The sequence below is a fragment of the Lissotriton helveticus genome, chromosome 2_2, assembly GCF_964261635.1.
Source record: "Lissotriton helveticus chromosome 2_2, aLisHel1.1, whole genome shotgun sequence".
NCBI lineage: Eukaryota > Metazoa > Chordata > Amphibia > Caudata > Salamandridae > Lissotriton > Lissotriton helveticus.
Genome location: NC_136060.1, coordinates 373,358,701 through 373,384,572, shown reverse-complemented (window position 1 = coordinate 373,384,572; position 25,872 = coordinate 373,358,701). Strand labels below are relative to the sequence as shown.

The 25,872-nt window shown below is 43.8% G+C and overlaps 1 protein-coding gene across 2 annotated transcripts in view; it reads left to right on the top strand.

The window, feature by feature from the left end:
• The first annotated feature begins 2,472 nt into the window (after positions 1–2,472).
• The window catches only part of HTT (huntingtin), a 1,924,961-nt gene continuing 1,901,561 nt past the window's right edge, over positions 2,473–25,872 (top strand). Inside the window, exon 1 of one of the 2 annotated variants that reach the window (XM_078678546.1) lies at positions 2,473–2,938. In XM_078678546.1, coding sequence (XP_078534672.1) covers positions 2,817–2,938 — 122 coding nt within the window. In that variant the 5' untranslated portion in view covers positions 2,473–2,816. The remainder of the gene's footprint in view (positions 2,939–25,872) is intronic. The other variant, XM_078678545.1, reaches the window with a different exon arrangement.

Sequence of the window (25,872 nt, the reverse complement as noted above, 5' to 3'; positions counted from 1 at the left end):
TGCATGTGCCCGGGAAGGCCTGCCATTGCGTTTGTTGGTCTCGTAGAACCGGCACTCTTCAGACCGGCGGCATTTATGTGGATGATATGCCAGAGCTCGGAGCAATGAGCCATATGTGTGTGCAACGTTTGGACGTATGGGTTGTGTTTTACTTATGGGTCAAGGGCATTCCATTCAGAAGTACCTCAAGCATGGACAACTGTGTGTGGGGTGTGGACACGATGGTCTTTCATTAGCGCAGTTCGTGGTGTGGGAGTCGTCAAAATCTGGTATTGTATCTCTCTCAGGGAGTCCCAGCCGCAGTTAAGACCAAGGTTGGAGGTTCAGATGTCCTTTCGCCTTATGTATTGAGACAAAGGAGCTTTCATACCTAATGTTAGTCTAACTACTGCTTGCATTTTTTAAATGTGATGTGGCCTTCGAGCTGCAATTGATGCCAGGCCTTAGACTTATGGTGCACCAATAGCGATACACACACAACAGTTGGCATGTATGAGCCAAAAGCCCGATTGGCCTTGCGCTCCTTGTACAATCTCTCTCTTTCTCTCTCTCTCTCCCTCTCTCTTTCTCTCTCTCTCTCCTTCTCTCTCCTTCTCTCTCCCTCGCTCTCTCTCCCTCTCTCTCTTTCTCTCTCTCTCTCTCTCTCTGTCCTTTGATGAGTGCATGACACACCTTCTTATCTTGAATTTTGTCTTGCAGGCTGTGACTTACAGATTGTCCAGGGATGACCCGCCATGACTCTTCCAAATAGTTGTTTGGAGTCAAATTTGATTGTGATATTTTGTTTGGACTTTCAATGGTGAATGAATGATTCTCCTTTTTCTGACCACACATGAAAGTTAATTGTTGTAATTGTGCGACATCGGGCGAATGATTTTGTTCATGATTTCCTGAAAGTGATGTGCAATATCTTGGTCCGGGGGTGGGGGGGGTAGATGGAATAGGGGGTGCCGGGGTAGGGCCCCAGGGAGTGTTGGTGGCAGTGGGTGTTGTGGCCCTCTTGGGTGTCTGTGCTGCATGATAGTTGGCTCCATGGCATCTATTGGTCTTCTAATGTGGCTGTGGGCTGGGCTCCCTTTTATGGTGCAGGTTGTCGTTTGATTTTACACCAGGTAAGAGCAGGTGTATCCCTGCTAACGCGCCTTATCGCCTGTTTTGTGATCTTATCGCAGATCTGGCTGTTCGTTGAGAATTTTGCAACGTGGTGTTGTTGTGGCTTTTTGCACAGGAACACCTACTCTGCATATCATTAGCATTAGTAGCCGGGGTCATCTGTGGCGATGTTTTTGCGGCTGCTATTGCAGGGGAACTGGTGATATCGGCTGTTAGCACCAGTGTGTGAATGGGGCGATTAGCTTATCACCACTTTGGCTGCGATGAAGTGCCGATAACTCGGCGATAAGTCCTGAGTATATGCCCCAGTGTATGAGTGTATGCTGAGAAATAAAGAAGCATCTGAATGCAGCTCATGTGTGGTGTATTTCACTTGCATGTTCCAGGGCGGGAGAAGACACAACAGGAAACCAATCTGAGAACTTTTCATCTAACGAGCAGCGGGAGTTGGAATATTTTTTCATGAAAAACAAGGAGGCGACGGCAAAATCTGTTTTCGTGCGAGGTGCTAGGGAAAGGTCTACCATGAATGCACGATACAAAAAAAAAATGTAAACTTGGAAAAAATCTCTTTTGTGTCCATTAAAGTTACTAATGTAACTCTTTAAAAGGGAGACTGCAGGGTCCCCAGAGTAATATTGTTATTTTTCGCTTATTCTGCGTCACCTTTTCGAAAAATGGCCATATTTTCTCTAATGCAAACGTTGAGCTAATATAATTGTTTATCATTCTGCTTCAAAATACCTCTCTTTTGTGCTGCCAAGTGGTCGTAGGTTCCCACTTGTATTTACAAATATACCGTGCGATAATAACAGATGAAACAACGTAACTCAATATTACATTTAACAAAATTTACATCATTTGTACCGGGAAGTACTTCGATATTAATTCGCTTTCAATTAAGTGCCCACTAGCTATGACGATGGTTGTTAACATTACGTCATAACGAAACATATATTGCTGTTGTAGTCCTACTTTTGTCTCAGAGATCGGATGAACAGTATACGGCAGCAGTCAATGCAGCCACAGCAAGACGACAATACATGTTCTTTCAATTTTTCGAAATTTATGTATTTTGGTATTTAGTAAAAATTAGCGTTAACCATACCACTTACATTTAAACTAAAATGGTGTTTCTACTTATAACTATTGATTACAAAAGTACCCAATCATATTTTTTAAAGAAAATAATTGTTTTTTGTGAATATTACATAATTCTAAACAGGACTAATCTATATTGATCCGAAATAAACAAATTGAAGTAAATATTGATACTGATTACTCATTATTAGAGGTGAACTGTACCAACTCAAGATGGCTTCCCTCTGTGTACAACAGTGACTGGCTACCTCGTTTGACAGTTCCCACGGTGATCTTCTATTCTAACGACCCACGCTCCTTGTTTCCCTCTTCCGTACTCTGTGGTTGGCTGATCTACCACGTGCTCTCTTGCTCTGTGATTGGTCCGTGGAAACGTCAGGCAGGCGACATCCTGTTAGACCCCTTGCCTGCTGTCAGCGGCTGAGTTTCATGCAGAGTGACCGGTACGCCAGGATGTTTCTCCGGCCACAGCTCGATTTTAATAGATAGAAGGCGCCTCCATTCATTGCCACCGGAGGCGGGGCTAACTGAGGGACAAGGCTGTGATTGGCGAGAAGCGGTGATTGGCGGCAGGCTGCTCCTGTAACTTCTAACCGCTGAAGATGGCCACCTTGGAGAAGCTGATGAAGGCCTTCGAGTCCCTTAAGTCTTTCCAGCAACAGCAAGGACCCTCTGCCCCTGCCAGTGCTAGCACCGTGCCAGAAGAGCCTGCACAGTCTAAGCCGTGAGTACCAAGAGACTTCAGATATCTGAGAGGGGAGGGACACTTGACAGCTGAGTGGAAGGTGTACCTGTCACCTGAGGGAGGCAAGTTGCAGCAGAAGGGGGAACAGTAAAGAGAAACTCATGAGGAAGGGAGAGCTAGGAGACCCAACATGAGAGAGTGAAATGATAGGTGCAGGAGAGGTAGTCGACTTCCACCTGAAGGGGTGGGTGTACAGGAGGTAGGAGTCACCATGGAGGAGTGAGGGGTAGAGGAAGTAATGCCCTACAGAGGGAACTGAGTGGCAAAGCATATGAGTAGAAAGTGTGAGAGGAAGGATAGGCACTGGCATGGGTGAGATGTGATGGGTCGGAAGAGGGAGTCTCTCACAAGTAGAGCAGGAGAGCTGTGATAACCATTGACTTTGATTCCCAGATGACGCATGTCCTCAGGGACACTAGGTATTTACAACCCTCTTTTCATGTGAAGCAGGCTATGAAAGCCAGGACTAGAAAACGGTTTCCCCGATGAGGACATAGTCACCTGGCATCCTTACTGTTTATTGAAAGGGTGGCCAATAAGGATGGACCTGACATTTAAAGATAACAGCGGGGTGACGTTATGGGCCAACAGGGGAGTGTTATGTCTGACAGGTACTTGATTGAACCTGTGATCACAGAACTGTGCGGAGCTCAGTGGAGAGTTCACACTGAAGTAGCTGCGTTGCTCCTGGGAATGAGATACTCTGATTTATTTGATCCCTGATGGGCCACCCAGGAGGCCGGCGTGACGGTGTGTGAGAAGTATGCCCATGTATCTAGCGCTCGCTTTAACAAGAGCACATATTAACTGAGCGCATAATTACACTTCATTAAAGGTTGATCCTAAAAACCAGCAAGTACGCACATGGTCAAAACGCCCACTATGTAATGCAATTTCCTTCTGTTTTTTACAGTGTGTATGTAAAGCGCTCTGATACCTACGGGTCAAGCTAGCGCTATATAAAATAAAATAAAAAAAACTGATACACTATTAAAGTTAAGTATATTCTCAGATATAGTCTGCATCCTGAGGTAACTTAATTTTTTGTCGCGTGCTGTATTCCATCAATCAGGGGTTGACGAAGCGCGCTACTCACCCGCGAGGGTCTCAAGTCGCTGTATTGAGTCATGACCATGACCTCTTCTGGTAGGAATCTCTAGCATGGTTTGGGAGCCCCTAGGATGAAAGGGATGACCGTTGAATCTCATCAGATGCAAGGAACCTTTTTTTCCCTGGAACTATCCGGGGTAAGTGGGTAATATCTGTGGTTAATACTGTCTTTTACCGGTAGTGTCCCAGGGCCTCAGATATTGTTGCACCCCTAATGTAATAGGAAGTTACTCGCGTGTTTGTTTTACTCGAAGGTCAGCAAAGGTGAACATAGAATTGCATGATGTAGGAGGTGCAGAAGAGTGATCTCTGGGCTTTTTCATTCAATGTCCTTCGTCGCTTAAAATGATTTCGCCGCCCTCTTAGAAACAACTTAGTGATATTTTCTCAGAATCAACGTGGAAAAGGTTAGCATAAACAAACGAGTATGATTTGTGCTTTCAGAATGTTAGCTCTAAGAAATGCAGACAAAAACGACGCTGAGTAGTGTTTTTCAATTTATCTTAACTATATATTTTTAAACATCATTTCAAGTTGTTGGCAAAGTTTTTCATATAGTCAATCTGTTGTGTGAATTAAAAATATATTGTAAGGCAGGCAAAAGAAGCAGATGGAATGATTGGGTGGGTGGGAATATATAGTCTAAAAATGTTGTTTCAATGTATTTTCCCACATTAAAATATGTAACTTTTCCAATATTCAGTAATCAGTTTTCCCTTTAAAAACAGTTTTTTTCCCCTAAGCACATTAGCAAAATGGTCTTTTTCAAAGGTACTTTTGAAGTGACTGAAAGTTTCAGTCTCCGTCTTGCACCTTACTGGGCGCCTACTTTGAAGATCACTGTGGTGCAGGATTTAGAAGTCAGGCACTGACTGGGACAAGTCATTGTTGGGCAATTAAAAAGGGAGAAATCACACAAAAACACTTTAACGTACAACACCAGACACAGTAAATCCCTTTGTATTCTTGTACCGATGCGATAGGTGTTTAGTTTGTTTCTTGAAATTGGTTGATCATGGTTATTTGTTTTGGTTTGAGGGGAAGAGGGCATCATCAGACCCAAAGGCTCCATTTGGACTATCAGATCGTTATTTTGTACTGGTAATATGTGATTTTGTGTTTTGGTACAACTGCACATTTAAGTGATGTATTTGAAATCATAAAGGCTAGACAGATATTTAGAATGTATCGGTGATCAGGATGACCCGTCTCAACCAATGCAAAGCTACCCAAAGGACTAGAGTGAATAGGAAAAACTGTGTGTTGCTCTTGGAATGGGCCTGATACGGTTTCCATTATGTTAAGGGTGATTTTTGACAGGTTAAGGACAATGCAGGTTTACTACATTTCCAGTGCTGGAATGCTCTGTGCAGGTCCTGGATATCTTGCTGGTTTAAAACGATCTTAGGTACATTCTGATATCTAGAATTCAAAATATTCATGAGGGTCTTGCTTTCCTGAAACAACCTCTGCAGAGGCACCATTCCCCTGGACCGTCTCCTTTTATGTATCTTGGTCTGAAGTGTATTCCTTCCACATGTTGAGAAGTACTGCCTCTTCCTCTTTAGAGGCAGGTAACAGAAGAAGGATATTGCCAGAGTGGTAAACATGGGACATGCACTTGAAATAGCGTGGAGATGGGGTACATGGCGAATTATGTGTTGCAGTTGACATGGTGAGTCTATTCAAAATGCACTGGGAAAGGAATGTGTAATTGCTAATTTAACTTAAGCCTAAGCGATATGTCATGATGTAATTAAGATTCTTTAAAGTCTCAGGTCTCAAAAGTTAGAAAAATGTTATCTGACCTGCAGGTCTGGTGAGTTGAATAATGTCCTCGACCCAACTGTAATGCGCCTAACCCATAAACTAGTCTCAAATTGTGTGATCCTAGGAAATCCTTTTATTTTATCGATTCCCTCTTTTTCTTCATCATCACAAATGAGAACAACTTTACATTTGTGAGTTCAGCAGGTCTGCTGTGCAAAAAACGTGTTTGTTTGCTTTAACAGAGTAAAACTTTTTCACCATATAAAATAAAAATCTACCCCATATACAGGATACGCATGACCCCTGACTTTCCTCTTAGTTCACTAATAGCATTGTGATCCTATTCGAAGTGTTTCTCAGTTCATATTTAAAATCTCACTTTTCATAAATATATTATGAAGCATGATGTGATAATCCACTGCCATTTAAAGACCGACATTTTCAATCGAAATGGCCAACTGATACAACTATAAAGCGTACAAATGATAATGTGTGGAAATCGGGTTTCTTCAAATATTTATCATTTGCACATCACCAAGTAAAGTATTCTGGTTTGTTTTGGTCCTATTGAAACCTTTGTTTCCATTTAATGAAAAAAATTTAATAAAGTGCTTTCCTAACTACTGAAATATATTTTGAAATATTTGTGAAGTTAATTTAGAATCTATTTAAATGTTATGTGCCCAGTACGATTGTCGGACAGTTCGTTTTGCAAAATCCCCTAACTTTGCAGTAAAAGAAAAGTAAACATCAATCTCTAGGATAAAATCAGAACAAATTATAATTCGACATAAGCTGATGTTCGACCTCTTTCTTTGAACGAACAGCAAATGTGGCAAGATAAAAACAAAGTTACAGGCTTCTTTATTGCTCATTCGCTTTCTGAATGAACTGTACACCTGTTCTTTGCCAGTTCCAGCTCTGTCGCTGGAGAGGGCCAGTAGGCACTAGTTTGACCGGGTAAAATCTGACTTGCTGTAGCAAATGAGCAAGTAGATTTTTTTAACGCCAGAGTTTCTTGGAAATAAATTTTTTTTTTAACCAGGTGATCTCCTGCTTCTGATGAAGTAGTCTGCCACTGCCCATGTAGGTAACAGCGGTGGGGCCGCGTGGGTGGATTTCGAGGGACGAATCTGAGTGAAAATTGCCTCAGCACGCCGGCTCACTGCTATTACTTGCACGGACCGTGGCTGGAAGTAGTTCTGGTGACTGTAACCTTGACTGGCTCTGTGTCCTTTTTTTAAAGACCGTTTTGCACCAAAACTATATTGCCAACTTGTACTGGATGTGGGTGCATTGCTCTTCTTTGAATAATTTCCTTATTTCTGTGTCTCAGAATTTCGACACCTTCCACATATGTGGCTGTGCATTTCTGTGTAGAATAAAAAGGGATTATTAAGTTTTGTTACCCCCCCCAACTCACACTACAACACTTGATTTTCAAGTGATGGGGCAAGTGGTAGTGTAGTAACTGTAGAGAATTTAAGTACAACAACCTAACAATCTTGGTATCACTCTAGTGTACCTCAGTACTTTAAAGAAGGTTATCCTAAAATGCTCCACATACCAGTTTATTTGTGGTGACTTTCTAGTGTAGCTATGCACATTTGGATAGTAAATACATGACTTGGAACAGATGATCATTATTAGGATGAATTATTACTGAGATTTCATGAGTGCTGACATTTCACATAGTTGGGTATCCCCATCTCTCCAGGCCTGAAGTGAATGAATTGTAGTACATAGTACTTTAACAGTTCATTTACTGCAACTATAATTTAGCAACTATTGGGCAGAGAATAGAGGTCGACACCCACATTTGACTGAGGTACATTGTAGCTTCTGTAAGGCTTGGGCAGTCACTGACTATATCAAATGTCATGAAAAGACAGTTTAGCTGGTACAAATAGTCTATGATCACAGGAAACTTGGCACAGAAACAGTCCACCTCCCCTCTCAATAGTCCAGCAATCCCTCCACTCACTTGTTGATTCCATTTCTGCCTTTCACGGTGCATCACTCTGCTGTTTTAGATCCTATGAAAGGGTTAAGGTGATATACTTAGAATTGGTCTTTTCCTTTTCTCAGGCCCAACACGAATCCCTGACATCCTGCCTTGGTTGACAGCTTTGCAATCCTCCACATTCCATTCCATCCAATCCTGAATAGAACATGGAATGTAGATAGATGCTACATGGCAGTCTCAATAGCAGTCTCCACATCCCCTCCCCCTGCCTCCCACCCACCATAGCAGTAAAAAAAAAAAAAGTTAATTACGCATAATATCAACCCCAAAGCATATTATTGAAAGAATAAGAAAGTAGAATAAAAGACAATAGTCAACTATAAACAACTATTGTTTGTCACTATTCTCAATTAAAATCTTGTAATTTTTTAGGCTTAATGATGTTCTTGCTAAACCTGTCTTTACTATCTGGAACATCCAGTGAGGTTGCTAGAGCACAAGAACCTACATCTACCCTTACAGCGTTCTCGCCTTCAACACCTCCTCTCTCCCCATTGCAATCAACACTGCATCGATGCACCACTCTTTCTCTATCCCCAGTCTCTAACCAATCAAAATGTAATTTCCTAGGCTGAACGTCTTTTCCGCCTCTGTACAACCATAATAGACTGGCATGCCAAACTTTACCACCACTCGGTAAAGCTGCACTGCCAGAATATTGTTTTACACTTAATGGTGGTGGCAATTTGCTTTCCCCCTTTGACAAAGTACCAACATTTTTTACTCTAAGTATAATCACCTACTTGAAGTTCAACTTTCCTCACACCATGCAACTTGTCGAACCTATCCTTGTAACCGGTCTGTGCATGATCTATCCTTTTTTTTTTTTTTGTAAGACCTTTATTGCACATTTGTTTTTTGAACACAGCATCGCGCCTACAACCTTAGAGGCCGGCTGCAGCGATCACAGGTTTCTCACAGTACTGTTCGGAGTTACACAGCCCTTTAGCCGACAACCATAGGTCCGGCGGCGTGACAGAGGTATCATACGTAGATTATACTTTTTGTTATAGAATAGTTGTCGACTTACAGTTTTTGTAAACAACTTTTGATTTGCTCAATAAAGTGAAACAAAAAAAAAATAACATCAACCACTGCACCCCAGCATTTTCCCTCCCATCACTTGTACAATGATATCATTAAGCTTCCAACATCATGTCATACATGTTGCCTGTACTTCACTCACTTTGATCCGGCGACTGCGCATTAAGATAATCAAGTAAATAAACCCAATAATAGTCTTTGGGGCGCGACCTGGCCGGAAGTTTTTCTTCATATGTTGCTAGTGTATCTCGACAATAGACTAGGTCCTCTAACCAGTGCCGTACCGTTGGACATCTTCTGCCATTCCAGTGGAGTGATACTCTGCGCTTAGCCATCAACAGGGCAACAACACAAAACTTTCGTTTCTTTGCTCTGACCTGAGGAACTAGGCCTAGTAAACACACACGCATCGTACAGTCAATTGGTGTCTCCAGCATAATGCTGAGTGCTCTCGTCACCTGAACCCAGTAGTCTGCAACTTTCGGGCAATGCCATGCCAGGTGAATAAAGTGAGCATCTTCTTGCCTGCATCGCTTACACCTAGAATCCGCACTTAGCCCATACCTATAGAGCCTATGTGGCGTATAATACATTTGATGCAAATATTTGTAATGAATGATTCCGCTAGCGGTTTGAATGCACCTTCATGATACAGATCACTCATTTTATCTGTGCCCGCTTGTCGAAGTAGGTCCATGCCCACTGGCTCCTGAGTGACCGAGAGTGCCGGGTGGTGTGGCAGCGGTAATGCTGGAGCATATAAAGGTAGTTTACCCGCTTTCTTGCCCATCAGTCGCCAAGCTTCATTAGTGGTGTCTATTGTGTTTATGTCACGATCGTGTAATTTCGGCCGCTTATGAGGCAGTATGGCCAATAGGGGGATCGGGAACGCATCCCCTGTCTCGACAGCCACATGGGACATAAATGGTATTTCATGATACCAGTAGTGAGCAAATTGTGCCTGCGCACATAGATAGTACAGCATTAAGTCAGGCACCTTGAATCCCCCCTGTGCATACGGCAAAGTCAACGTCTGCAGGTCCAATCTAGCTTGTTTGCCCGCCCAGATGAGACTAAGGACTAGTTTGTTTATATTGCGAAACACTTCTGCTGGTGGTTTAATGGGTATGTTATTAAATAGATAGAGGAACTTAGGCAAAAGCACCATTTTGACTATGGCAGTCCTATCTGCCAGCGACAGTGGCAGTTTGTTCCATCGATTTACTTTTTCCTCCAATGTGGAAATGACTCTTCCATAGTTCGTGCGGATGACTAATTCAGGGTCTCTATGGAACCAGACTCCTAGGTAGCGCGTGGGTTCCGCTTGCCATTCTAACGGGTAGTCTAGCGCAAAGGGGAATGTGCTATCGGTCAGCGCAATAATGAGGGACTTGGTCCAGTTTATTTGCAGGCCCGAGTGCTGGCCAAATTTAATATATTCACGCAATAGGGGGTTGAGATGCTGAGCCGGATCCCTGACGTATAGCACCATGTCATTCGCGTAAAGAGAGATATGGAGGGGGCGCTTCGGGAATTGGAGGGCCGAGTAATGATGATGTTGTCTGATTTTACACGCAAGGGGTTCTAACACCAGGGCGAATAGCATTGGGGATAAAGGGCAACCTTGTCTGGTACCCCGGCTAATGTGAATTGGATCTAAAACATAAGTGTTTATTTTTATGCGAGCTGATAGGTTAGTGTATAGCATCGATATCCACTGTGTGAACATAAGGGGGAAGCCCATGCGTATTAGCACAGCATGGAGGAATGGCCATTCAATTGTGTCGAAGGCCTTGGCAGCATCCAATAATACCGCCACAGCCTTGGTTTCAGGTGTCAGGTAGTGAGATAGTGCGAATAGTGTGCGTGTGTTGTGTGTCGTGGATCTTTCTGGAATAAAGCCAGACTGATCCGGCCTCACCAATAAAGGCATTAAAGGCTTAAGTCACGCTGCGATCACACTCGCGATAATTTTGGTGTCCACGTTTATAAGGGACAAGGGCCTATAAGAATCACAGTGTTCTTGATCTTTACCTGATTTCAGCAGGGCTATCAACATTGCTTCCCGTAGTGACGGAGGAAGCACCTGTTCGTCATGTGCCGCTCCGTACAGTCTCAAGAGGTGCGGGGCCAGCAGGTCTACAAATGCTTTATAAAATTCGCCCGTGAAACCGTCGGGCCCTGGTGCTTTGCCATTGGGGAGACTTTTTATTATATCAGTGACTTCTTCCACTGTGACAGGTCGGGATAAGTACGCCCTATGTGCGTCAGATAGCCACGCGATTTCAACGTCCGCCATATAATGCAGCATGTCAGTCGTCGACATAGTCGGGCGTGATTCATACAAACATCCATATGTGGCTATAAATTCGTCCAATATGCCCCTAATGTCATGTTTAAGGGTGCCTGTGGGGTCCCTAATCGCGTCAATGTGTTGTGGTGTATGTCCAGTGCATATTTTCTGTGCCAGAGCCCGCCCGGGCCTTCTTCCCTCTCCATATGCTCTCGCCACCCTTCGTTTCGAGATATAGTTAAGCTCGTCCGTGGCATACTGCCGATGTTCTTTCAGGACTGATTGAATTTCCCCCAGTATAGTGGGGTTCCTTGTGTGTTCATACCTCTGTTCTAGCGCGCGCAGTGAACTTTCTCGATTGTGTAGTTGTTGCCTGATATCTTTGAGGATTCCCCCTGTTGTGCTAATGCATTTCCCTCTGACCGTCACTTTGAATGCTTCCCATAAGATTCCCGTATCGTCAGGTGTGGGATAGTTGTGATCAAAATATTCCACTATGGCCTTATGGATGGTGTCCGTGTACACTGTGTCTAAAAGGGCCTTGGCATTGAACCTCCAAGCAAAAGGGGGGGACATAATACGGCATTTTCAAGGTTAGTAACACGGGGCTGATGCATGATGTATCCTTCCTTAAACTTCTACGGGACACCAAATCACTAACTTGGCCTTATATATCCACCCCATGCTAGCCTTTGTTAAAGGGGTCCTACTTCTCATCAGCATGAATGGTCTGTGACCACTGCTTTTTCATTACATAATCCTGTCTGCCCATAACATTTTCTTGATCTCCTTCTCCGAATTCATACTATTGCTCTTCACCAATTTTATTCCTCCTTTGATAACTCTGTTAAAACCTTCCACACTACTCTTACGTTCGGGATGATTATTTGAGGTAGTCTTGTTTTGATACCATTCCTGTTCACATATTGTTGAAAGATGTCTGCTAAGAATGGTCCCCCATTGTCACTCACTCACTACAGTTTTAGGTAATTTATCTAGTTGGAAAACCTCCTCCATAACATTTACTACATTCATAGCATCAGCCTTGCGCACATTCTTCACTTCAGGCCAATCAGAAAAATGATTGACTGTTACTAGGGCAAACTTTACACCATTATTACTGCCCTGAATCTATCCTGTCACATACGTTTCCACTCTTTCCCAAGGCATATTAGGAGATTCAAGGGGATGCACAGGCAGCCTAAAGGCGACTTGGGTCTTGTCTGAATTCACACATTTCACACACTCGAGTGCAACTCTCCACTTCCTTGTCCAAGCCCGGCCACCAATACAATTCCTCGAATCTCTACTTTGTTTTAATTATCCCCAGATGCCTTTCACAACATAAACTCTCAACCTAACCTAATTCAATTCCTGTAAACTTTATTTGGCATAGAATGCCATAGACGTGCATAATAAAAATCACAAAAAAAAATGAATCTCATCTTAAAATCAATAAAATATTTTAAAACTCTTAAAAGACAACAATTTGTAAAACGAAACACTCTCAGCTCTGAGCAATATGTACTATATCCAACAGCATAATACCTAAATAGCTGGAAGCAGTTTAGGTGAATACTGCCTCCTAATACTCACTGCGCTTCTAATAAAATCAACAACTGCACTATGTTTTTCAGTAGAGTCCCACTGCTGCAGATATTGGAAACCCAACCTGTGTGACTAAAAATGTATGCAACGCAAAATTCGAAATAGAAAATGAACACAAACAATTATATATAATGAACAAAACAGCTTTAAATGAATAGTGCATCGAACAGATCAATTGTCATAAGGAAGGGGGGGTTGAGGTTGTCAGACCATATACCCTGTTGCGGAAACGCAAAGGAAAAATGTATTGTGTTCAGATGAAACCTGGTTAGATAAAATCTAAATTGGCTGTTTTCTACAAACAATAAATAAAACTCCGGCTTGTACACAGGATCTAGTAGAAAATATCTCTCTAAAAAGGCATTCTTAGAGTGTCCGCTATGCTAGAGGGTGGTCATAAAAATGTGATGTAATCGTAAACCTCTAACTAAAGTCCTCATCACACAAGGTTTGATAAAGGCATCACCCCGAATTGCCAGATTATCTTTACAACTTTTGTACTACGATTATAAGGTACAAATGTACCTGGAGGAAAGAAAAGAGTGGCAGATTTCCTAAGTAGAATTTCCTTACCGATCAAGGAGAATTTAAGCTGTGATTTGGATGATTGTTGTGTTGCAGTCCTTTGAGGAGGAAAGCTGCAATGCATCAGTGAGGAGGAATGGAATTCTGCATAGGAAAAGTACAGTCTTCAGATGTGTGTAATTAAGTACGTAAACATAGGTTGGCCAGAAAAGAAGTTAGACCAGAGTATGCATTCCTTTTGGGAGGTAAGGAATGAATTATCAGTGGAGAACAACGTGTTAATGAGTAAAGGATGTTTTTTCCTTCACTATGTCAGTCGCCCCAACATATTCTGTTTCTGTCACATTAATTTATGTTGTGCTCTGTATCGTGTCGCTGCAACGTTGGGACACTTTGACCCACAGAAAATTGTCCCATATTCTTCGAATTTTCATGCAGAATTCCTCTAGTGCTCAGCCCACTATCCTTCTCTTGTAATCTCCCAGTACATATTATTGCATTCACTGTCATAGGTGTGCCCCCAGGTGGTGTCCATCTTCCCGGTCTCCTGGCTGTGAGTCTTCTTCATCAGTGGTCACCTGTTCTTGCACATGGACTTTCCAGTGGTTATTGGTGTCCCAAGTGTGATCTGTGTGGCTCTCCACCACTTCTTTTTCTCGTTCCATTTTGGCTTGATCTTTGGTGAGCACCACTGTTGCTTGCTTTTGGGGTCTGCAGCGTTTCTTAAGCTCTAGCCAGCCCTCGGTCAAACATGACTCCTTCGCCTCAGTCAGTGGGTAGCCATGTCTTCCAACCACTCATACCTTTAATGCGGCCTCAAAGAAATGAGAGGTGCCTTTCTCAAGTATTCTCTTTTTCAACTGGAATAGTAGGGCATGTGGTAGGGCCAGCTTGTGCAGATGCTGTATAACCCTGATGAATGTTACAGGTTTTCTCTGCACCAATGTGGTATAGTCAGGATAGTTTGTGGTAAATAAATAAATAATACCCTATTTTTGACTAGACTTATAGCATAACAGATAGCTCAATAAATAAGAGTCAAGATTCGAGGTAGTAGGAGTTTCTGCAGGTTTATTACAGCATAAGGACAGGATCAGGACAACCTGCATAGGAACAGAATGACAGGGCCCAGCAGGACAACTGGGGCCTAGCAGGGGAAAAGAGGCCCAGCAGCTGCTGGGGCTAGGTCTGGGATGAGCGCGCTAACATTTAATAACAAAACATTGACTTATATACATAGCGCAAACACATAGCATTACATTGCAGTGGGCGTAACAGTAGGTGGAGTAGAAGGCGTGACACGTAGCAGTCGCGAGAGATAAGAGAAATAAGAGGTGTAACTGGGAGTTTACTTAGACATGTGATGCAAAACGTAACAGAATATGTCATGAATGGGCGGAAACATTGGAGGGGGCTACCTAAGGAGCCGGGACCTCTAATCTAATGGTGCGCGAAAACTGACAATGACGTGTTACTAGGAGAAGCTGGGGGCTACGAACTCTGTGCTAGGAGCAGAGACTAAAGTCTAGAGGGTCGGAGCGACATGTACCTAAACCCTATCTGGTATCTACTGTTTAGGGAACATGTTGATATAAACTAGAAGTCATGAGGGGAAAAGCTAACTTGATTCTAAGACTGGACCATGCATTATTCTACATGTAGTGCGTGAAGAATATTAAATGACCATTAAATACAGTATTTCTCTAACATGGAGACGAGAAGGCTAGACAATGACGGAAACTATTGATGCAGTTCAGTAGCTTAGGAATGCAGAGGAGGAGGACTGAACTGATAGCTGGAACTATAACATACTTTTGGCAGACTCAGAGGCAGAGCCGGGCTGCACCGGGCACTGCGAGGCAGGAAGTAAGTGAAAGGTCGAGGATACAGGTGGGGGCTGTATCGCTCCTCAGCGAGGCTTTCAGGAGACAGGAGCTGAATCCAGGGTCTGGGCCCTCTTGAGGCCTAGAAACGGGGACTTTATAATGGAATAACGTGCACACTGAGAAACGTGGCAACATTACTTTACATAGGCCTGATATTCGTAGTATTCACGAGAACTGGAAACTAACATATTAGAGGTGGACACAACTGTAATTGCGTCTTCAATCAGAAATGGGGAATAACATACGCATATTGGTCATGCATACATAACATATGATGGATGGGGCGTAGGGACACAGAACATGGCAAAATTTACTTTTCCACATTCCCTCCTTGTCACTACGTTTCCATCAGGAAACATCAATATTCATGATACCGTCTATCATTTCATACAGTACCATTTGCTCGTCTCGAATTGTCTTGGAACGGGATTTAGAACGGGGCTTGGGACTAGGAATACAAGAGGTAGCACACATGCTGCAAATCGCAGGGCCACATTGTATACAGAGGCAGCAGCTGAATATAATCGCTACTGCAATACCTAGGAAGGACAGGACTTTCCATCCCCATGCGGAAATTATATTCCAGAACCAACCGGACCATGTCCAGGTGCCTGGATCTTGATGTAACAGATGGGCAATTTTATGGAGTCTGGTTATAGCTGAATAAACAGACGGCGCGTTATTTGGAATGAAAATGCAACAGCTGGATCCGAGAATTCTACAGGCCCCGCCCCTATCGGCCAGTATGACGTCAAGGACGAGACGATTCTGTAAAACGACAATTCTCATAAAGGATTGCTCTTCAGTTAAGTTACCTAGAGCAGAGGCAGTCTCATCTACTACTGCTTCAAGGGTTCTTGTTAACCTACGGATTAGCTTACTATTTACAACTGTGCCTAAATAAGGGAAAACACCTTTATCTATATCAATGAATTGCTCTGCGGCGGTTTCGGTATAATCGACAATCGGGAGATTTCTCTTGTGTCTAGTGTGTACTAAGAAAGAATTCCTATGATAATCAGGTGGGGCTAGAAAAACAGGTGGCAGTAGGAAGGCAATGTAACAGGTTCCCTCCCAATCGAGGGGCAGACGGACATATGCAGTTTGACCACAAACAAAATAAGAATGACGTGAAGCTATAAAAATAGATTTCCCACTGTCACTATACTGGATAACAGTAGTACATTCACTATGACCTATATGTACAGAACCATAACTACGGACACATAATTCGCCTTTGACTGGTAGTACTGAAATAGCGGGTGAGTCTGGAGTAGTATCAGACTGAACATTCAGAACCATGAAATTCGACGAATAATTTCCTAAATTATATACTTCATTTTCTAGATCTAAACCTGTTCTATGGGGGAAACCTTGCTTGTCTGGGAAACATGTACTATTAAGAAAAGACATATCTGTTGAGGATGACGTTAACATAGACCATGCTCCACACGAACCATTGTGTGAGAATGGATAAGGAAAAAGTGGCAGAACTCCCTTCGGTGTCTGGAAAGGGGGGAGTCGACCACACACCCAACAATTAGTGGCATTGCTGGTCTGGTGTGAATAATGTAACATACGGATGAATGTGTTATTAAGCATGGCGAGGCGGTATGAATATTCGTGAGGAGGCAGATCACTAAACGTGTGCTCTACTGTAGTATGAGCAGACATATTTACATGAGGAACTGGAAAACACAGATAGAAAGCATAACTGGTGCAGGAAATCATTATGCTAAGAAATAATATGAAACTTAGAAAAACGATGCATTGAAGTGAACTTCGACTGACTCTCTCACTATGGGGGTCTATTTTATACATGTCAGAAACAGTCTAACCGTTTCACCTAGGGGAGGACTTATACAATCAAACTGGCTGACTTATTAGACCTGAGCTTTAACTTATACTCCTGTTGCGGAGTTTTCTCTAACAAGGGAGGGGTTGTAATAAAGTCTGGTGCGGGACAGTCCTTTAAAACAATGTTCTGGCAATCCTTCGAATCCTGGGAAATGTTCTTGGCAATGTCTGGTTTCGATCCTTTGAAAAGTTTTACATGAGAAAGGTGGACCCACCCCTTCCTGCCTTCCAACTTGACGGCAGTTCGGGTGGTCAAGAGGACCTGACGTGGCTCCTTCCAACGTGGTTCCAGCGGACTTGATCTGTCAAAATTTCTGATCATCACCAAGGATCCTGGAACGATCTCGTGCGGTGCCACCTCGGTATTGTCTGGAAATGCGGCAGCAACCTGTGAACGACATGAGTTGAGGGCAGACATCAAGGAAGCTAGGTAATCTGTCAGCATATTACATGAAACATCGGTAATACTTCGGGGTCTAGGAGTACCCCACATGTTAGGGGGGCGGCCGAAAACGACCTCATACGGGGACAGACCTGATCTGGAATGTGCGACCATACGCATGTAAAACAGAGCGACTGGCAAAGCTACTAACCAGTCTACACCCTTGTCTTTACAGACTTTTGCTATACGGATTTTCAGAGTCTGATTATGTCTTTCGACTAGTCCAGCTGCTTCTGGATGGCGTACACAATGGAACTTCCACTGGTACCCTAACAACAGGGAAACGTGTCTCATGAGTTCGGATGAGAATGGCTGACCGTTATCAGAATATACGACTCTAGGGAGTCCGTATCTAGGGAAAAATTCACGAACCAACTGCTTGGCAGTGGTCGCGGCTGTGTAATCTGGGACTGGATATGCTTCTGTCCATCTGGACAAAGCGCACACAACTACGAGGACATACTTGAAACCTCGACATCGCTCCATTTGAATATAATCCATCTGGAGGACCTCGAAAGGGTGGTCAGGGGGCTGGAAACCACCTTGTTCCACCGGGACACTTTTACCTGGATTAAACTGACAACATATCATACAGGTACGGACTTTCTGCTTGGCTGCAGCTCGTAAATGCTTGTTGAACCAAATGTTCTGGATACTGTCTAACATAGCTTTTTCTCCTAAATGTGCTGGGCTATGTGCGGTGTTGATAATGACTTGAACCATAGAATCGGGGAGAAACCATGTGGCTCTACCCTTCGTTAACCATCCTTGATCTGTCTGGACCCCTCCTTGTACAGACCATTTCTTGATTTCATCGGGAGTAGCATGTGACTGAATATCTATGACATCTTGTGTAGGGTCCTTAACTGTCATACATGTAGTCAGATCTGGAATATGCGTCATGTTTACTGGAATGTCTGGAGTCTGTGCTGTAAGCTTGGCTGTGCGGTCTGCTAGATCATTACCTTGGGAAATAATGTCAGTGACTTTCGTATGTGCTTTGCATTTCATGATAGCAATAGATGTCGGTAAATGTATGGCATCTAACAGAGCTTGAATAAGGGGACCATGCTGAATCTTGGTTCCATGAGAAGTCATAAAACCTCTCTCCTGCCAGAGCACTCCGAAGTCGTGTACAACTCCGAATGCGTAACGTGAATCTGTGTAAACATTAACCTTCAGGTTCTTGGCGTGTATACAGGCTTGTGTCAGAGCAACTAGCTCTGCTGCTTGAGCGGACAGAGTATCAATACGGTGTGTTTCAATAACTTCAGTGTCAGTAGTCACTGCATACGCGGCGACTAGTTCTCCTGTACTAGTTCTCATACATGAACCGTCCACATAAAGTGTCAGGTCAGGATCTGGTAACGGAATGTCTGTCAGATCTTGTCTTGGCTTTGTCGTAATGTTAACTACTTCCACACAATCATGTGGATCTGGATTTGAATTAACTGATGGTAACAGTGTAGCAGGATTCAGGACGTTGCAGCGTCTAATTTCTATGTGTGGCTGGAACAGTGTCAATTCATAACCTGTTAAACGTGCAATGGTCAAGTGTTGAGTTTGTGTTCGGTTTAAAAGAACTTCTACTGAATGTGGAACTTGTACTGTCAGGGAATGACCTAAAACTATGGAATCACTTTGTCTGATAGCTAGTGCTGTGGCTGCAACTGACTTGAGGCACGCAGGCAACGCCTGGGCGACTGGATCTAATGTGCTCGAAAAATAAGCACAGGGCTTGTATTGACCTGCTTGATCTTGTGTGAGGACAGATAATGCTGTACCTTCGCGTTCAGTAACGAAAAGTGTAAAAGGCTTACTGTAGTTCGGTGTAGCTAGAACTGGAGCTTGGCATAGGGCTTTCTTTAACTCGTTGAAACTAAGTGTATGTTCAGATGTCCAAGGGAGGACAGTCGATACGGCTGCCTCCTGTGTCGTTAACTGTATCAGTGGCTTGGCTAGAAATGCATACTGGGGAATCCATTGTCTACAATAAGAAGTAAGGCCGATAAAGGCACGTACCTCCTTCTGGGTTCTGGGCTGGGGAAGACTCGCTATTAGCTGGATACGGTCGGGTGTCAACTGCCTACCCCTCTTGGACAGCAAGTGTCCTAAGTATACCACTTGCTGGACACAGAATTGAAGCTTTGAAGGTGACACCTTGTGCCCCATCTCGGCAAGAAAATACAGAACTGTAAGTGATGCTCGCTCGCAAGCACGTTCAGAACGGGCTGTGATCAGTAGATCATCGACATACTGGAGCAGGGCAGTGTCAGTTGGCATGTGAATATTGTCTAGTTGTCTCTTGAGTGCTTGACTGTAAATACTAGGGCTTTCTGTGAAACCTTGAGGAGCGCGTGTAAACATATAGCTCCTTCCATTTAAACAAAATCCGAAAAGAAACTGGCTGTCTGGATGAATTGGAACACTAAAAAATGCATTCTTGAGGTCAATAACAGTGAAAAACATGGCTTCGGGATCAATGGCTGTTAACAGGGAAGAAATGTCTGGGACAACTGGGTACTGAGGAATAATACATTTATTAAGCTCTCGTAAATCAATCACTAATCGATATACTGGGGGTGCATTTGGATCAGTACGCTTCATGACTGGAATGATCGGAGAATTGCATACATTGGAGTCAGTTTCTACAACTACTCCTTGAGCCATGAGCTCGTCAATAATTTTGGATAAGGCTGCTACAGCCTCAGGTGGCAATCTGTACTGCCTGATTCGTGGTAACACTACACCTGGTTTGAGAGTCACACGATAGGGTGTGATTTGCATGTAACCTACATCAGTTGGACCTTGCGCCCATAAATGCTGCGGAACATTAGACAATCTTGAATCAAAATCTCGTAACACATAGTGACCCTTAAAGTCACGTAGGAACAGACGTATTCCTTCTGGGGAACAGCAAATAACTGCACCTAACTCTTTCAGTGTCTTAATGCCTAATAGATTTTCTGGACATGACTTAGTAAGTAACAGATCAGTAGTACGGGACAATGGACCTACTTCTAGAGTAACTGGCTTAGATATTTCATTAACTATGGGTTTTCCTGAAAATCCAAGGGAAACATTTCTTGAGCCTGAGAGCGGAGCCCCTGGAACTTCGGCGTGACTAATTGTGGTCCTACTTGCCCCTGTATCGATCAAAAACTTTCTGTCTTTCCCTAATACTTGACTGTGAACATAGGGACCTTCTTGGTCTACAGGTATCTCGATGAGAGGCAAGCCTACCTCCCTCTCTAGGCTGTTTCATGAATATGACTGGTACTCTGGATACTCAGACTGTGCATACTGGTACATCTGCGATGTAACGTGCTGTGTTGCAGCAATAGGCTGCGGTACTGTAACTGTCTGTGGTGCATTCTGTGACTGAGGAGTCTGTGAAACTTGTTCTTGTCTCGGCGGACGTGGTCTTTCTTTAGTCTTACCAGTAGCTATGTTGTGTTTCAGAACTGCACACTCGTTTATAAAATGACCTGGCTGTTTACAATAATTGCAGTTCCCTTTAACGGGAGCCGCAGGATGACTGGCTTGATTCGGACCCCTCTTCTGACTGTCTTGAGGAATAGATTGTGCAACTAGCACTTTCATTTTCGTGTCTTTCATACGTTTTCTTTCGTGTTCTTGCTCTTCTCTGATTCTATTCTGGTGATACTGGAGCATCTGGAGCATCTGGGACGGAGTATTTGCTTGCCAGGTGCTTTCGACCTTCAAAACTCGATTTTTAATTTGTGGACTTGAATTCTCGACTAATTTGGTAACGAAAAGATGAGGGTATGACTCACTACTTGTCTTGAGACCACTGTTAATACTAAAACATTTCTCAAATCTAGAATAAAAATCACTAATATCCTCATCTTGTTTCTGTTTACAGGCTGAGATTGCATCCCAGTCTTCTTTCCTAGTTGTCAATAATCTGGGTAAAACTTGAATCAATAATTCTGGTAATTCTTTACATTTATCTCCAAGACCGGTACCTGGTACTCGTGCCTTGTCTTCAGCTTCTAGAGCTGCCCAATCGATCTTTTTCTCTCCCACCTCCCATTCTTTTTCCTTTAACTTTTCATACACCCCTGCGGGTAACAGGACCTTTAACATTTTAATGATATCGGGGTAAGTGTATTCTCCCATACGGAGCATGTCTTTTAATTCTCTATGGAACCCTGCTGGATCTTTGTCATGACAGGGAATTAATTTTTTCATTTCGAGAAGTTCCATCTTTGAAATCGGAGTGTATACAAACACTCGTTGCATTACGCCACCCGCCCCTTGGACTGGGTGGACTTCTCGTAGCGGATTCTGTCTGTCTATGTAGAATGGTTTACTTTCTGGGGGTGAGACATGAACAAAATGCGGGTTCAGGAACGTTCTATACTTGTGGCGCTGTTCTAGAATGACACTAATTAAATCGGTACCTAGACCTCTCCATCTGTACTGGAGTAACTCGTTCAGGATATCATGTAACGGGCCTGGATCAGAATGTTGACCCTCATACAGGGTAATGAGGTGCTGGATCATATACATACCCACCAGTCGTTGCTCGGCTGGGGGCAGTTTCAGAAACATTTGTGCCACTATTTCGTCTGGAAAAGTGGTAGAATCAGTAATCCATCGGACTGCTGATCGGGCTAGTTCTTGTTCGTGCATGGTACTTAATTCGCTATAACCGACTCGTGATTTCAGAATGTGATCGGTAGCTTGAAATACTTGCTCTAGAGAACCTTGTTCTGGTGCTGGATGATGAAAAACAGACTTGGGTTCTAGGCGTAAATGGCGATCTGGAAATCTGGATTTTCCTACATACGCTATTCTGGCGGGATTCTCGTCTTCCTCTTCAGGATCAGAGATACTTTCTTTCTCGCTTACTTGTGCTGCTTTACGCTGTTCGTGTAACCTTACTATTTCTTTACGAATTTTCTTGTACATACTTTCCATAGCACTAATGGTCTTGTGCTTACCCTCGGCTATATTATCACTCCACCTTGTTAGGATTCTCATTTCGGCGGGATCTTTAGACGGGTAATCTTGTTCTCTTATTAGACAATTGATCAGGAACTTTAATATCATGAGCTGAATCTCGGCTTTCCTTTGGGACATAATCTCGCCAATACTTTCTGGATCATCCCCTGTACGGATGAAACGATATATTCTGTCTAGATCTTCTTTCATATTTGGTAAGGTAACTAGATACTCGGTCACCCTTCTTACGCGTACGGAATATAAAACCATATTATACTCGCCTGGGACTGCGTCATAGACACATTCGGCAAGGGCTTGTCTGATTTCTGTAACAGACTTATTACTTTTAGGAGTACGCTGTGATGCTTGAGCATGTAATTCGAGTGCTGATAAACGCTTGTGTGGCGGCGGGGTTTGAGGAGGACCTCCTCCTGCGGCCCCTAGACTAGAATCGTCGACTGACATTCTTCGTGCTTGCAGGGTCGGTAATTGTAACGTGGGTTGAACTTGTATGGCAGGCTGACCCGGGGGTACCGCAACAGGTACTCCGGTGTCTGGAGGAACGGGAAGTGCCTGATTTACAGGGACGGGCGGAGCACGAACAGGATTTGCATATTCTGGAACTGTGTCGTCCAAATAGGACGAAATAAAAATATCAGCTGCGGTCGGTTTGTGACGTAGCTTGGTCGGAACCAATGGTGGCGGGAAATTACTGGGTGCCTCTGGGGTCGCTTTTAGCAAGCCTTCGGCAAGGAGAGGATACATACCCTTAATAAGGGCATGCCTCTGTCTATCTGACTGTTCGGCTTTGACTTGTTCACCTATCTCGATTAATTCTCTTTCTTGGGCTCGTTCTTGGGATTCTCTACTTAACTCTGACTTTCTGACTTCCTTTTCCGTTCTTTTATGAGCTTCCTTACGCCATAACTCGATGGCATCTTTCTGTGACTGTCTGGCTTTCTTTTTCCATAATGCTTCTTCTACTCGCATGATACATTCGGCATCCCATGTACCCGATACGGGCCATCTATACTTTTCTTCTAACTGTTTGGTATATTCTACCCATAAATCTAGATACAATATGGCGCTTATGCCATGTTTCTGATACATAAAGTGACCTGGACTGTCCCTAGGCGGAACAGGAACTGCTGCTTCCAGCAGACCCTTTCTAGTTTTTAACTGACGTAACTTGGAAAAGAGCGGCATTCTAAACTTGAATCGGAACACAATACAATACACGAAAAACAATAACAATTGGGAAAACAATTCAGGCATACCACGACATTGGAAATACATTAAACAACATTATAAATAACAGTTCGAACAGAATACTACCTGAAAATACTGAAAACAGAAACAGAACAGAATTCTCGAGAACGGAACAGACTAGAATTACTGGATGCACTGCTATAACAGTACGGAACATACCGGTCCCATAAAGGAACACATCAAGACCCGTATCCACCTAGGTGAATACTTCGTTTGTGGGCTTGGGTACCACCAACCCACGGACCAGGAGTCAATTTAGACTGACCCTGTCTAGACACTACCCCAGCAATGGTACTCACCGGGCAGCACGGAACGGAAGGCCTCGGACGGGACTGGACTACGACGACGAACTTCGGGCTTCGGACTTCAGTTACGGGTGGACCTCCGGATACCTCGGACCTTGGACTCTCGGCTTGGGCTCTGGTCGGGACTCGCCGCGTTCCTCCACCGTCTCGTTCGGATGCTGGACCGCCTCCTCCGTCTCCTCCGTGGGCCTGAGGGATACTTGAAGCAGAAATATCTGCACTTGGCCAGTATGGTTCCGTCACGACTGCAGAGGGTCAGGGGGTCGGCGTGGCTTCACCGACGCGTGGGGAAAGGGCAAGTCCCTATTCGGGCGCCATTATGTGGTAAATAAATAAATAATACCCTATTTTTGACTAGACTTATAGCATAACAGATAGCTCAATAAATAAGAGTCAAGATTCGAGGTAGTAGGAGTTTCTGCAGGTTTATTACAGCATAAGGACAGGATCAGGACAACCTGCATAGGAACAGAATGACAGGGCCCAGCAGGACAACTGGGGCCTAGCAGGGGAAAAGAGGCCCAGCAGCTGCTGGGGCTAGGTCTGGGATGAGCGCGCTAACATTTAATAACAAAACATTGACTTATATACATAGCGCAAACACATAGCATTACATTGCAGTGGGCGTAACAGTAGGTGGAGTAGAAGGCGTGACACGTAGCAGTCGCGAGAGATAAGAGAAATAAGAGGTGTAACTGGGAGTTTACTTAGACATGTGATGCAAAACGTAACAGAATATGTCATGAATGGGCGGAAACATTGGAGGGGGCTACCTAAGGAGCCGGGACCTCTAATCTAATGGTGCGCGAAAACTGACAATGACGTGTTACTAGGAGAAGCTGGGGGCTACGAACTCTGTGCTAGGAGCAGAGACTAAAGTCTAGAGGGTCGGAGCGACATGTACCTAAACCCTATCTGGTATCTACTGTTTAGGGAACATGTTGATATAAACTAGAAGTCATGAGGGGAAAAGCTAACTTGATTCTAAGACTGGACCATGCATTATTCTACATGTAGTGCGTGAAGAATATTAAATGACCATTAAATACAGTATTTCTCTAACATGGAGACGAGAAGGCTAGACAATGACGGAAACTATTGATGCAGTTCAGTAGCTTAGGAATGCAGAGGAGGAGGACTGAACTGATAGCTGGAACTATAACATACTTTTGGCAGACTCAGAGGCAGAGCCGGGCTGCACCGGGCACTGCGAGGCAGGAAGTAAGTGAAAGGTCGAGGATACAGGTGGGGGCTGTATCGCTCCTCAGCGAGGCTTTCAGGAGACAGGAGCTGAATCCAGGGTCTGGGCCCTCTTGAGGCCTAGAAACGGGGACTTTATAATGGAATAACGTGCACACTGAGAAACGTGGCAACATTACTTTACATAGGCCTGATATTCGTAGTATTCACGAGAACTGGAAACTAACATATTAGAGGTGGACACAACTGTAATTGCGTCTTCAATCAGAAATGGGGAATAACATACGCATATTGGTCATGCATACATAACATATGATGGATGGGGCGTAGGGACACAGAACATGGCAAAATTTACTTTTCCACAAGTTAGTGCTATTGCTCCCATCCACCCTCAAGGGGCTATGTGTCCGCGTCATCTTTGGTATTGCATCACTGTCGCTGAAGTTGAGCGGTTTCGTGGCGCGTGGTGGTGCTCCAGAATGTGGTGGGTTGACCAGCACTCCATGCACACGTTCCGCCGTGAACCATCAAGACGCTTTTCCTTTCAGTACTACCGGTGCCAGCTAGTGCTTCAGTAAAAGCTCTATGCAGGGACTTTCTGGTTAAA